Source organism: Lemur catta, chromosome 1 (genome assembly GCF_020740605.2).
Source record: "Lemur catta isolate mLemCat1 chromosome 1, mLemCat1.pri, whole genome shotgun sequence".
In the NCBI taxonomy this organism is placed as follows: domain Eukaryota; kingdom Metazoa; phylum Chordata; class Mammalia; order Primates; family Lemuridae; genus Lemur; species Lemur catta.
This window is the reverse complement of record NC_059128.1, coordinates 284289623-284304046: the sequence shown is the minus strand read 5'-3', so window position 1 is coordinate 284304046 and position 14424 is coordinate 284289623. Positions and strand designations below refer to the sequence as shown.

At 43.1% G+C, this 14424-nt stretch overlaps 1 protein-coding gene across 1 annotated transcript in view; it reads right to left on the bottom strand.

Moving 5' to 3' along the window:
- Positions 1-14424, bottom strand: part of TRAPPC10 (trafficking protein particle complex subunit 10) — an 81409-nt gene that overhangs the window by 41591 nt on the left and 25394 nt on the right. The window contains exons 4-5 of the mRNA XM_045540782.1: positions 6887-7083; positions 2286-2481 (exon numbers count right to left, since the gene is read on the bottom strand). Coding sequence (XP_045396738.1) covers positions 2286-2481; positions 6887-7083 — 393 coding nt within the window. The remainder of the gene's footprint in view (positions 1-2285; positions 2482-6886; positions 7084-14424) is intronic.

The window sequence follows — 14424 nt, the reverse complement described above, 5'->3', positions numbered from 1 at the left end:
TCGGGAGGCTGAGGCAGGAGGAGTTTGAGGTTGCTGTGAGCTAGGCTAATGTCACGGCACTCTAGCCCGGGCAACAGCGTGAGACTCTGTCTCAAAAAAAAAAAAAAAAAAAAAGTATTAAGTTTCCATATAGCCCTTTCTTAGCTTCCTATAACATTAACAGATAACCACAGTACAATTATCAAAACCAGAAAATTAATACTGGCATAATACTATTAACTAAACAATCCTTATTTGAATCTTAGCAGTTGTTCCACTAATGTCCTTTCCCAGGACACCCCCTCCCCCCAAGGACCACCCATCTCCTCCCACCCCCGTCCCACTGAGTTTTTGCTTCCCTCCTATTTTGTCTTATGTCCCTCCCTCTGGGTCCATTTGATATATTTCCATGATTGCCATGAGAGTCTTCATTTTTTACAGAGAAAAGACACTGTGTCCTCAGGGCACCTGTATCAAGGAGTCCACGACATGGACGTGACCTCTCACGGTGCAGCTGGCCTTGACCATCTGCTGCAGGCAGCTAAGGACCTGGCTTCCCCACTGTGAAGTCACTACTGCTCCCTCTGCAGGTGACAGATATCTCAGGGGAGACTGAGACTACGCACACCCCCCTCTTCCCAGGCCTTGGCCCACCCCTTAGCCTCCATCAGTGGTCCTGTCTCCAGTAGTTCTTGCTATGGTGTTTGCCTAAAAGCGGTTTTCTATTTTTTTTTCCTTCTACATTTACTAAGTGGAATTCTTCTGTAGGAAAAAACTGAAACTTCTCCTACATTTGCTTATTTAACTATTCATTTATATCAATATAGACTAGTAAGTATTAATTTTATTCCATGGGTTAAAACCCAACTCTGTCATTATTTATTCTGTCATTCAAATCAGTCCAGCTTTGGCCACTGGAGGCTCCTCTGGGTGGTGCCTGTGTTCTTTCAATGGGCCCCACCTGTTTTTGTGCACTTCCTTACTTTCTGGTTCTACGAGATATTCCAGGTCCATCTTGTTTATTCCTGCCCCAGCACCATAACCAACCACTTCTACAAGGAGCCTGGTTCCTTGTATTGGGGAATGGAGTTTAGCGACCACGACCTTTGCACCAGGTATGCTTCTTGCTGCTAGGGTGTTGTTCTCTGCCCTGTCAGTGGACAAAGCAGGGAAACAGACGCATGTGTACTGACCCTCACACATACACACGTCTGTATTTCTGAATCTACCTATCCATCCACCCATTCATCCATCCCCCCTATGGGTTGGTTCATACCAACACCTCCAATTCCAACCCAACACCTCTGGCCCCAGTGAGCCTGTTCCTGCCCTTGTTTGTAGCTCCCAGGGACTAAGCTCAATAAGTTTGAAGGCTGAAGGGACAGTGCAGCCAGAAAAGTCTGCGACCATCAACCACAGGGGATTACTAACATACTCGAACCCCCTTACATGTACCAATCTTCCAAATACCTCCAAGACATAAGCCTCAGAATAAGAAATAAAAACCAAATTCTAATCAGATGGATCTTTTATTTATTCAAAGTGCATCATCTCTTCAGTAATTAATATATAATCGATATCTAAATAAGAAAATTATGCTTCTTCCGTCAAAAAAGATGGTGAATGAGGACAAGGAACCCTACAAACAACACTCTGCATTGTTATGAACGGCTTTTACCCTCCCACATCCCTCTGTTCACTTAAGACTCTTCATCTTCAGAGGGAAAAAGAGCTGATTATAAACCAATTTTAAAAGCCTAAACATTTTTGTAAATTACAGTAAAGAAACCAGCTTAATAACTGGAACCCAAGGTTATAAAACAAAACTATGGCAGTAATGTTCCCAGGAAGTCCCATTCCATCACAGCGCCCAGCAGGGAGTGAACAAACACCTGTCATCAGCATCATCACCCACTACTGGGGTGTCTCTACATAATTCATTCCAAGGTAGATACCCCAGAAGGCACCTGAGATGCAAACAAAACCAAGACTCTTCTGAGGACAAGGCTAGGTCAGGCCCGGCTGGATGCTGAGCTCTGGAGCAGCAGGGAGCTGGCAGGCCATCCCCAGAGACCCTCTCTGCTCTTTAGCTCTATGAGCCAAGAAACAGAAACGTCTACTCTGACTACTACATCGTAGTCTCTTGTTTTTAAAAACCATGCCAATGAGAGAGTTGTGAGGAACGAAGGAAGGCAGGCAGGCAGGGAGGGAGGGAGGGAGGGAAGGAAGGAAAAGAAAGAGGGGAGGAAGGGAAGAAGGGAGAGAAGGAAGAAGGAAACTGTCTAGTTCTATAATTAGTCAAGTACCTGAACCATGAAATATTCACAAAAGCTCCAGCCTGGCTCAGTCCTCTTCTCCCTCAAGGTCCTCATGTCATCCTCAAACTTGCCTAGGTTTTTGGTAAAAGACATAAGAAGCAATGTCCTGAGTTTGGTCAGGAAGGCATTCCAGGATTCCTGAGTTCGAGAAGAGTCCTTCAAGGGGTCGGAGAGCACAACACACCTGCAAAGACATGAACGGACTATCTGGAAAGACCCTCCACGCACAGCGCCACTGCTCACTGCTCCCCTTTGCCTAGGCGCCAACTCAGTTCCTTCCTCCTCCCTCCTCTTTCCTTCCTTCTTTAAATAACAGGGGAAAACAGCCGGGTGTGGTGGCTCAGGCCTGTAATCCCAGCACTTTGAGAGGCTGTTGTGGGAGCCAGGAGTTGAGGCCAGGAGTTCAAGACCAACAAATGATATAACGGGACCCCGTCTCCACAAAAAAATAAAAAGATTAGCCCGGCATGGTGGAGCATGCCTGTAGTCCCAGCTACTCAGGAGACTGAGGCAGGAGGATTGCTTGAGCCCAGGAGGTGGAGGCTGCAGTGAGCTAGGATCATGCCACTGCACTCCAGCCTGGGTAACAGACTGAGACTGTCTACCCCCAACCCCCCAAATATATATATATATATATATATATATAGTGAAAAGCATGAGGCAGTAGTGAGGCACCAGGCTCAGAGGAGGCTTCGTCACAAACCGGTCTGTTGCCACATGAGCAGCAAGCGCTGCAGAAGCCCCAAGGACAGCTGGCTGTAGATAGCCTGGGCAGGGGGATTTATGAGCAGCTTGAGCCTCAGACCCACCCCCAGGTTCACTGTGAAATGAGGTGATCACCCCCATTCAGTTCCCCAGCCCTCACTGGCCCTGTCCCCTTCAAAATCCCTTTGAGGTCCATGTGATCAACAGGGGAAATTCAGATTTTCCAGTACAGCACACGAGGACCATTGACAACATGGATCCAACCTAGTTGTCTGGCTTGAACTCCCCCTATTCCCAGTCTAAGCCCACTAACTTCTCCTGCTCTCCCCTCTTCACCAAGCACACTCCTGTTCACCCAGACGCTACATCCCCACCACCACCCAGGCTGCTCTGCCCTCCCTGCCCCGCTGTGATCACACTGCTGCCAGCTAAGGGCCTGTGGTTAAAGCTCTTTCCCTCTCCTAGGTCTGCCTCTCCCACCAGCCTGGGAGAGCTTCAAGGGCAGGGTAAATAAGTGATTAATAGATAAAGGCTCAGCACACAACATACAGCTCTGACACAATTTAGCTACAAAGACACTGTACCCAGGTTGTAAAAATATCAAAGACACAAAATTACAAGAAAGTTTCCAATGGATTTGGAAAAGACAATGTACTCATCCAATAGGTTGGAAATAATAACTGTCTTTAGCTTTGGTAACTGTATTTTAGAAAGAAGAGGAATAAATCTGAACTCAGAAATAACTTTAAAATACTAATGCTATGAGCTTCAACTTGGCAAATGTTTTACCTGGATTCCCAAAAAGTAGCAAAATAAACTGACTCTAAGTTTCACTTTCTCTGTGCCCAGCATGTCCTTTGGAGGGACAACTAAATCCACAGAATTACAAATCAGTGGACAAAAAAGTGAAGCGGAACACATTCTACCCATGTGAACAATGGGAACCAAGAAAAAAACAAAAATTGGTAGGTGGCTTTAATTCCAGTCAACCCGCCCCACTGGACACTTTCTTCCCTGAAAGCCAAAGGGACCAGAGCCAGTTCACTCCTAAGGTCGCCCAGGACTGAAGTGGGTTTATGCGCTGTGTAAGCTGCTAGAAGCTATCCGTGTGGTGGTTTGTCCTTGGGCATTCTCAAGGACCGTAATTACCGACGTTTGTTCCTGACCAGACGTGAGTTCTCCCACACACCTGCAGGAGGACGGAAATGGGAACTGACACAAACACCAACCACCAAACAAGATTCCTGGTGTCATCAGTCAGACCCAATATAGTCACTCTATTCTCTACCCTTGTTATGCCCTTCAACTTGCACTGCTTTTAGACCATCATCATCTCCTTTTTTAAATTAAAAAGAACAGTGCTTCAAAAATCGCATCAAGCCTCGATGGTTCACTCAGAAAGGGAGAGCCCAGAGCAACTAATGAGGTCAAGAACAGGGGTGGGGTGGTGCCCGATCTGCAGAGTGGCACCGTGTTCCGAGGTGTAGACGGCACAGCCACCCTGAGCAGCTGCTCACAGAGGCCCACAAGGGACAAGGAGCTCCAGCCTAGAAGCCGGGAACCTCACTGGGACTGCTACTGGCACGACTACTAACAAGTCAACCCTCATCCTTGGCCTTGTTTACCAAAAGCCTGAAGAATGCACAAAACCTTTTACCAAGCAATTTTCTTTTAAGGAATTTATCCTGAAATAATTAAAGATATTTACAACATTTGAGCTAGAAAGATGTTCATAATATTACTGTTTATAATGATAAGTAAGCAAAAACCTATAAGCCCAGCAGAGGACTGTATAAATAACTATGGTACATTAATACTGTGGAATATTATACACTCACCAACAACGAGGGCATAGAAATATTAATACATTTATTGCTTGTGAAAAAATTTTACAGTATATTAAGTGAAAAAAGCAAATATAAAACATGCACAGTATGATATCACTTTAAAATACACAAACACACATGTATGTGTGTGTATGCATAATGAGAAAAAAGTCTGGAAAGATAATACCAAAATATTAAGAGTTAATATCCTTTTTTTTTTTGCTCATTACCTTTTTCTAATAATTCTACAATGAACATGCAATACATATATCTGAATTAAACACAAGTGTAAAGTTAAAAAAATTAGTAAGACTCTTCAGGGCCAAGCATTACAATATTTTCAAAGGCTAGAATTTATACTGTGTAACAAAACAATTGTCAATACAGACTCTACTAAATTCAAATTTATGAAAATCTGACCAAGCTTTTTACATTAAAAGAATATAGATTTATTGAAAGGTAGTTTTGCAAATTAATGAAAATTGAAATAGTAGAAGGCATATTTAAACCTACTAAAGATGAAATGTTAAAAATTGTATTCAGTTAAATTTTATGTATAAAGAAGTTATTAAAAACCACGTTAGTTTTAAATGGGCTCAGCAGAAACATATTTTTAGAAATTAGATAAAGATTACAAACAGACTTAAAAGTCATCAATTGGTACTTTGCAAAAATGATTATACAATTTGAATACTTCACCAGCTGAGACTAACATACTTCATTAGTACCAATTTATTAAATTAATACAATCCCAAACAAATATAATTTCTTTTGTTATATTAACGAAAACCTCAGAGGCCACTTGGTTTTGATTTTATCCCTGCCTCCACGTTCCACCAGTCAATGTCGGCCCCTTTCCCCTCAGACCATGTAACGGAGCTCTTTTCCTTCCAAGCTTCACCGCAGTCTACTCTTTCCAGAACAAAAAAATGCTGGTATTTGTTCAATACTGAGGAAAAGGATGCTCAATCATATATAGTATCTTGTTACAATGTTAAGTTAGTTCCTTTTGGTTAACTAATTTATGAACAACACACCTTAAGAAGAAGTTTCCACAAGTACAGATTGCATGAGATTTCTCTAAGTTATAAGCTCAACAATCTGATTATTTAATTCAAACTATAATGAAGCTAGTTTGACCATCACTACGTGCCCAGTACTGTGTGGAACATGAAAAAGGCATCCAGCTATGGCTCCTTCCCCTGAAGAAGCGTCGACTCATCGGGTGGCCCTCTGCACACGCAGGGCTGCCCTCTGCGCCTTCCCTACCCACACACCACTCACTTCCTAGCTGCCCACTGTGTTCCAGCTGCCCAGCTGCAGGCTCTCGCAGCACTCTGGAACCTTCCTGTCTGACCCTTGCCACCATGGTGACCATGCTGGACCAGAGCAGGGTCCAGGCTCCCACTGCATCCCCAGGACCCGGGTGCTCAAGTGCTGAACGGTGCGACGGGGACCATCGGTTACACAGGAGTTAATGCACCCCCTGGCGCAGTTAGGAACTACGAACAGCATCGCTGAAGAAAAACAAGGTGAGCTACGCCCAGAAGAGAGCAGGACACAAGGGAAAGACAGCCCAAGCAATTACCTTAATAAACTAACTACCAAACTTTCAGGACTCCCTTTAAAGTTTCTGAAAGGATTAAGTCGGCATTTTATAACTTCTGTTCTTAGGAATCTTAATAGGTGTTAAGGGTTAAAAAAAGAAAGAAAAAAACCCCCACAGGGTTTCATAGTTAAAAAAAAAGCTTAAGGCACCCTGTTCTACGCAAGGACCACAAGACCTCTCTGTCACTCTTCAGAAAGGAGCTGCCATGTGATCTTCCCCTGGTTCCGGGACCCAGGAGCCCCCTCCCAAGCAGCACTCCGGGGGATTCCTGCCTGCAGTCCTTAGCCTGCCAGAACGTGAACTCCAGGAAGACAGGGACCACGCTCTCATCAGCACCCCATGGCCACTCACTGGAGATTGCTGGGTGAATATTCATCACCTCCCAGGAAGCCAGCAATCTGTATCACCCTGGTACCAACCAAACGAGGCAAAATCAAAGATACACTTACCTGTCACTCTGTTTATTACAAAAATCATTTCTTATTTTGTCCACAATAGACGTTCGGGGAAGGATGTTGGTTTTGTTTTTTTTCTTGGCATCATTTTCAACTACCACTATTAACCAGTCCACAGAGCTATGAGCTTTCAGAACATTCTGCCACTTGGTGAGGTCATCTTTTACCGTAGCTTTATATACTTCAGTATCCTAAAAATAAATAAGTCACTGTAAGCAAGTGAAGCAATGCCCTTTGGTTTATACGGCAAAATGTGTCTAATAACACAGTTCAATGGCCACAATGCTTTAAGGCACCAGGACAGCTTTGGGGCACGAGCTGTGTGAAAACCCCAGCACCCCCAGAGGGGACAACCAAGCCTGCGTTGCTCCGTGCACACGCCACACCACGCCATGTACTCAGCTCTCTGCAAGGCCCCCGGGAACTGCTCCAACCATGAACCCACGAAGGCCACACGAGAGGCAAGGCGGCTTCAGCTGTGACACTGAGGTGGAGGAAGGGGGTGCCTTCCCCGGTGATGATCTAATTCACAGGACTCCACAGGGAGTGCACCGGTCCTCTAAATCCATCCCGTTTGTCACTTAGAGTCCCAAACCCAAGCCTGCCAGAGAAAGCACCCCTCCCACATGGACGCAAATGGGTGCAGCTCAGTCCTCTTCCAACAAGAACCGGGAAAACAGACATCTCCCTTGGTATTTGTAACTTTATTTATAATTGCCTTATGCTCCGTAAATCCACTCAGATTCTAATTCCATTTAGATTCAGAAAATCTAAAATCAAGTCAATTAGGCACTGAGAAAACTTCGGACACAATAATTAAGAGCTAGTGTTTATATACATACTTTCCCCTCTTCCAATAGTTCCTCCTTACTGTCTGGCCTTTATTTCTTTAGATTTTTTAGTCACTTTTGAGTAACACTCAGGCAGACATATGCTAATCTGAGAGATCCACACATGAGTTACATCTTAATTTTGGTTTAATTCACTAAACAGAAAGTTCCAAAAGGCAGTAATTTTCATTTATATCCTGACTTTTGAAACTGTTATATCCTGATTTAAATTACAAATACAATCTGAAAGGAAATTTTACTTAAAAAGTGAGAGAAGAACCATCTTGCAAAAACCAATTTTCTGGAAATAAATATCCAACAGTAACCTAATTATATGGTGCGTATTTTGCCTAACAGGCAGATTTTAGGACTTCAAGTGTAGACTTTGCAATGCTGGTGTCCTGCCGCATCTCCAAGAGCCCCAAGTGCACTGTGCCTGCAAGTGGAAACCAAAAGGCCAGCAGGGCCCACAGCCTCGACTCTGGCAGCTTTGGAAGCCAAGAACAGCTACATGGCACCTGCTGCTCCTGGCCCACGCGGTCACAGGGTGAGCTACCCGGAAGCTGGTGAACGCCTCCCTGGCCATCACAAGGGTGCCAGGCACCCTCTACCCAGAACCCCCCTGCCTGCCCCCACGCCAGGAGAAGAGTCCTGGCCGCAGGCTCTCCACACCAGGAAGGGGCTGCCGCACCCCCAGAGAGGACACCCATGCGGCTCTGCTCAGCCAGTTTGCAGGGATCCTTCAGAAGAACCTCCCAGAGCAGAGGGAACACAGACGTTCTGCACAAGTCTGAGGGCAATCAGTTGACACTGTCCAGCCATTGCTCACCACCACAAGCCAACGACGCAACATGATGAAAATGACTCCACAACTCTTAAGGAGACCAAGCCGCACCAGTGAAACTAACGCTAATGGTCTTGAATGAAAATGAAGCTAATACAGGAAAAACCCGTGAGCAGGGAGGACCGGACAGCCGACTCGGAGGAAAAGGTGCCCACAAAGGGGACAGCAGCCCAGGGAAGAGCATCAAGGCCCACATGGGACAAGGAGGACATCCATGTGGGAGGCAGGCCTCCCGGGTAAGAACCTGGCAAGGTAAGGAGGGTGTCTAGGTGGTGGCAGAAGGAACAGCACAAGATATGAGACCCCAAGTGGGAGAATGAAGGATTTTGGAGCTGGCACAGGGTGTCAGAGGCCAAGCAGGGCAGACAGGGGACCCCCTAAGACCCTCCCTCATGAGGTGAGGTGATGAGGAAGTCTGTGCCGTGAGGGGAATGCTCAGCACAGAGTTGTCAGCCAAGTGCAGCAATGGGACATCCTCCTGTTGGAAGCAGGGTGGCAGTGACAGGAAAACAGTCACTGGAGAAGGATTATCCCAATCAGCAAACAGACAGAGAATGAGTGCCTGGCTCTTCCCTGTCAGAGAAGAGAGTTACAAATACGGAAAGGGAAGAAACTAGAACTAACCTTGTAGTGCAGACTAGAACTGGATTGTGTGTGTATCTGTGAGCATGTACATCCATAGGCAGCTACATACGGAAATACACACAGATCTAAATGTGTGCATGTAATGTGTGTGGGTACACTGTCTAGCTATGCCCACTGCAAGCTCCCTGGCAAGGAGCAAACCCAGCTCTAGATCTTGGTTTCTAAATACAATTTTCCACTGACAGGAACCAGGTCTCCCAAATGGCTGGTCCCAGGGCTGAAGCAAGGGGAGGACAAGTGACCCTGGAACGTCTTGTGTCTGAGAGTGCTCAAAGAATAAGCACATCTCAGGTCACAGAGACCAAATCTGGAATGACCTGAGCACCAATATTAGTTATTAATACTATGATAGTCACAGATTACACTCCATTGAAAACTAGGAATCAGCGAGTGCATACTAACACCACTCAATAAACAGGACCACTGCTTCCTATCAGGACGAAGTGACAAGGACCAATTTGTACCAACTGAAACAACACACAAAAAAACCCCAAAACAGAAAAGCATGAATCAACGGTTTTCAAGATGCTGGACATCAGGCAACCAAGGACAGTGATTCCCCAGGAGATGGGAAACAAGCCAGGGAGCGTCCCAGTACCCGGCTGAGCACCGTGAAGGTTTCCAGGCCTCAGCGCAGGGAGAGATCAGTGGTGAAGCCTGCCCGAATCCCTGAGTTGAGGACACAGAGCCAAGAGTCCAGAGATTGAGGCAACTACACTTCACAGGACAACATGCTGGGGAGAAGTGACACGGGGAACCCTGGAGACCACCAGAGGGCCCTCGAGTATTCCACAGGGAACCGATCTGAAAGCACAAGTGGAGACAGAACCATCAGAAGGATCAGAGTGCTTGGTGCTCACACAGGGCCGGGAACAGGGCCTGTCCCCACAGGCCAGACTGAAAGACCACAGAACTCAGGATGATCTTCCCTCGTGGTAAGGATAATTAGTCCCGGACTGAGCACTGCCCTAGACCCATCAAATCATAAAAGCTATTCCCAAAAGGATCAAACTTATTAAGTAACTTAATTGAACAAAGCTCAAGAAAATTTAGAGGAATAAAAAATACCCAGCATCGAACAAAATAAAATTCACAATGTCTGGTATCCAATAAAAATTGCCAAGCAGGCAAAGAAGAAAGAATATACAATCAGTAATAAGTAGAAAAATTTATCAATAGAAATAGACCCTGTAATGACACAGAGAATAGAATTAGTAGACCAAGGAATTAAAATAGTTACAGTAACTACTGTCACTACCATAACACATTTCATGTTGAAGATGGAGGATTACAGTTAAGCACATGGAAGATATTTAAAGAAAAAAAGAACTTCTAGAGATAAAAACCACAATGTCTAAAATGAAAAAATACTGTGTAGATTGGAGCTGAGTAGACACTACAGAAGAAAAAGGATTAGTCACAATGACGACGTAGCAACAAAAATTATCCAAATGAAACAAAGAGAAAAAAAAGACTGAAAAAACATCAGTGAGCTATGGGACTTCAAGTGGCACTCACGTGTGTGTGTGTGTGTGTGTGTGTGTGTGTGTGTGTGTGCACGTGTGCATGTATACAAATACGTATTTGGAGTCCCCAAGAGAGAAGGAGGAACAGAAAAATACTAGAATGACCAAAAATTTTTAGAAATTAGATCAAAATTATAAACCCAAAAAGCCCAAAAAACCACAAGCACAAGAAGTATGAAGAAACCTACACCAAAGCATATCATAATCAAACTGTTAAAAACTCGTGATAGGCCAGGCACAGTGGCTCACACCTCTAATCCCAGCACTTTGGGAGCCCAACGTGGAAGGATCATTTCAGGCCAGGACTTCGAGGCCAGCCTGGACAATAGTGAGATCACGTCTCCACAAAAAAATTTAAAATTAGCCAGGAGTGGTGGCACACACCTGTAGTCCCAGCTACTCAGAGGGCTGAGGCAGGAGGATCACCTGAAGCCCAGGAGTCCGAGGCTACAGTGAGCTATGACCGTGCCACCGCATTCCAGCCTGGGCTACAGAGTAAGACTCAGTCCTTAAAAAAAAAAAAAAACAGTGATAAAGAAAAAAATCTTAAAATGCCAAAGGAAAAAAGATTATTTATGTACAAAATAACAAAGACAAAAATGAAAGATTTCTCGTGGGAAACAATGTAAACCAAAAGACAGTGGAGTAACATGTTTAAAGTTTTTAAAGAAAAAACAAACTGTCAAGCTAGAATTCCCTCGCAATGAAAATATTTTTCAAAAGTGAAGGTAAAATAAAGACTTTATCATATATTCAAAAGCTGAAAGAACTTACAACCAAAAGACCTGCACTACAAGAAAGGTTAAAGAAATCCTTTAGTCAGAGGAAATTAATACCAAATGAAAATCTCGGCCAGGCGCGGTGGCTCACACACCTATAATCCCAGCACTTTCGGAGGCTGAGGCCGGAGGATAGCTTTGAGCCCATGAGTTCGAGACCAGCCTGAGCAACACAGTGAGACACACCCCCTATTAAAAAATAAATAAATAAAAAATGAAAATCTGCATCTACACAAAGGAATGGAGAGCAATGGAAATGGTAACTAAATGGATAAATATAAAAGACATGTCTCATTTTTAATATCTTTAAAACATAATCGACTAAAGCAAAACTAGTAATAATGTGTAGGATGACAGCAGCCCCAATGGCCGGGAAGGAGAAGAGGGAGGCGCGCTGTTGCCAAGTTCGCTGTGCCTGTGGCCAGATAACACTAGCTGAAGCAAGAACGTGACAAGTTACAGATGTATACTACAAACTCTAAAGCAGCCAGTGAGATAACACAACAAAGAGTTTTATTTTTAGATCTAAAATCCTAAATGTTATCAACTTACTCCAGAAATCTTTTTTTATAGATGATAATCAAGACTCTAAAAAAATGATCCCCCTATTAGAATGTAATTTTAAGGAAAAAAAAACTCATTCAAAATGGCCATAAAAACTAAACCTAACAATAAAAACGCAAGACTTCCATTAAAAATATTATAACACATTACTGAAGGACATAAAAATGGCAAAAAGAATAGAAAAACACACCATGTTCCTATATTTGAGAAGATAACTGATTTAAATTCTTCCCAAATTGATTGGGATTAGAATCGAAAACTTATTCAAGGCAATCCCAATCAAAATGTCTCTAGCCTTCTCTTTTTCCAACTGGTGTTCCAGGCACCTACTGCTGTGTAACAAACCACTCCACACTGTTGTGGTTTAGCACATTTCTCGGGTCACAGATCTACAACCTAGAGAGGATTTGGTGGGGACAGCAGTCTCTGCGCCACCGGGCATCAGCTGCAGCGCTTTAAGGCTGGGAGGTAGATGGTCTCCCTGGGATGGGGGCTGAACACCTCGCAGTGGCCTTCCCAAGGAGATGCTTGGCTTCCTCTCAGCATGGTGGCTGGGTTCTTAGAACAAGCATCCCCAGAGAATCCTTCTCGGCAAAAGATGAATTACCTTTTATGACTTAGTCTCAAATATCACAGTGTCGCTCCTACCACAGGCAGAGGCCCACCCAGATTCAAGCGTAGAAAACCCAGACTCAGCCTCTCACAGGAAAGTCACTGTCACGTAGAAAGGAGCACAGGGACGGGACACATTAGAACAGCCATCTTCAGAAAACAATTTGCACACTTGACATATGGAAGAGAAAATGTATACTAACCAAGAGGCTTATTTTAAAAGAGCAGATATCAATACATATCATGAAAATGTAGTAATTACAAGTCTGATTCTGGCACAGAATAGACAATCATCAGTAGAACTGAAATGTTCAGAATATTCTACATACAGGATGTTGGTTTAAAATAAAGGTGATATTTCCAATAAGTGGAGAAAAGACAGACTATTAGGAAACAGTGCTAGGCATCTCTAAATGCTTCCCATTTACATGGTAAAATTAGACCCTCAACCTCCACAGCTCCTACCTACATAAAAATATCTTGAAGCTAAAACAGATACAAACGTAAGATGCAAATTATAAAATTATTAAAAGAAAATAGGAGATAATCAGTTATCTTCAGATAGACAAGGCTTTCCTGAGCAAGATACATTACCCAGACACCATTCTTAAATGACATATTTTACTCCATAAAAACTACAATAGTTATAAATATCTATACACCAAATACCACATCAACCACATACACAAAACAAGAACTACAGAAGATGCAAAAGAAATAAAAAACACACCAATAATAGACTTTACCACATAACTATCAGTTAAAGATAGGCCAAAAGGACAACATTAAAATCTAAGTGACCTAACCAACACAATCAGTAAGATAGATCTGTGGATAAATATTTAACATTACAATCTGGAAATAAAGAAAATACATCTCAAACACATACGGAATACCCACAAAAATTAATCATTTATTAGGTCACAGAGAAAACATAAGTTTTATAAAGCAGAAATACTCTAAACACTTTCTGATCACAATGCAATAAAACTAGAATTTTTAACAAAATTTTTAAAAAATTTCTTTCTTTCTAGAAACTAAAAAAACTTTGACATTGGATGAAAAAGGAAATATAAACAGAAAATGAAGATTTTTCTGGAAAATAATGATAAAACACTGGAGAATATTTACAGCAGCAACCAGAGAAAAATTCATAACTTTAAAGGCCTGTATCAATAAAAATTAACGAAGAAAAATAAATGCACTCCAAACTCAAAAAAAACTATAAAAAGAACAAAGTAAACCATAAAAAACAAAAAGAAGGAAATAATAAAAATGAAAGCACAGAAATTAATGAGCAGAAAACAGACGCACAGTAAATCAGATTAATAAAATCCTGGTTCTCTGGGGGAAAAAAAATCAAACTAGCTAACTTAAGGAAGAAAAAGCAAAAGCACAAATATACAAAATAAGAAATAATGATGGGGAAATAACTACTGACACAGAGCACGTTTTAAAAGTAAAAAAAGACCACTTCATATACTTCAATGAAAATAAATTTTAAGGCCAGGTGCGGTGGCTCACGCCTGTAACCCCAGCACTCTGGGAGGCCGAGGCAGGAGGATTGCTTGAGGTCAGGAGTTCCAGACAAGCCTGAGCAAGAGCGAGACCCCGTCTCTACTAAAAATAGAAAAAATTAGCTGGTCAACTAAAAACAGAAAAAAATTAGCCGGGCGTGGGGGCATGCACCTGTAGTCCCAGCCACTTGGGAGGCAGAGGCAGTAAGATTCCT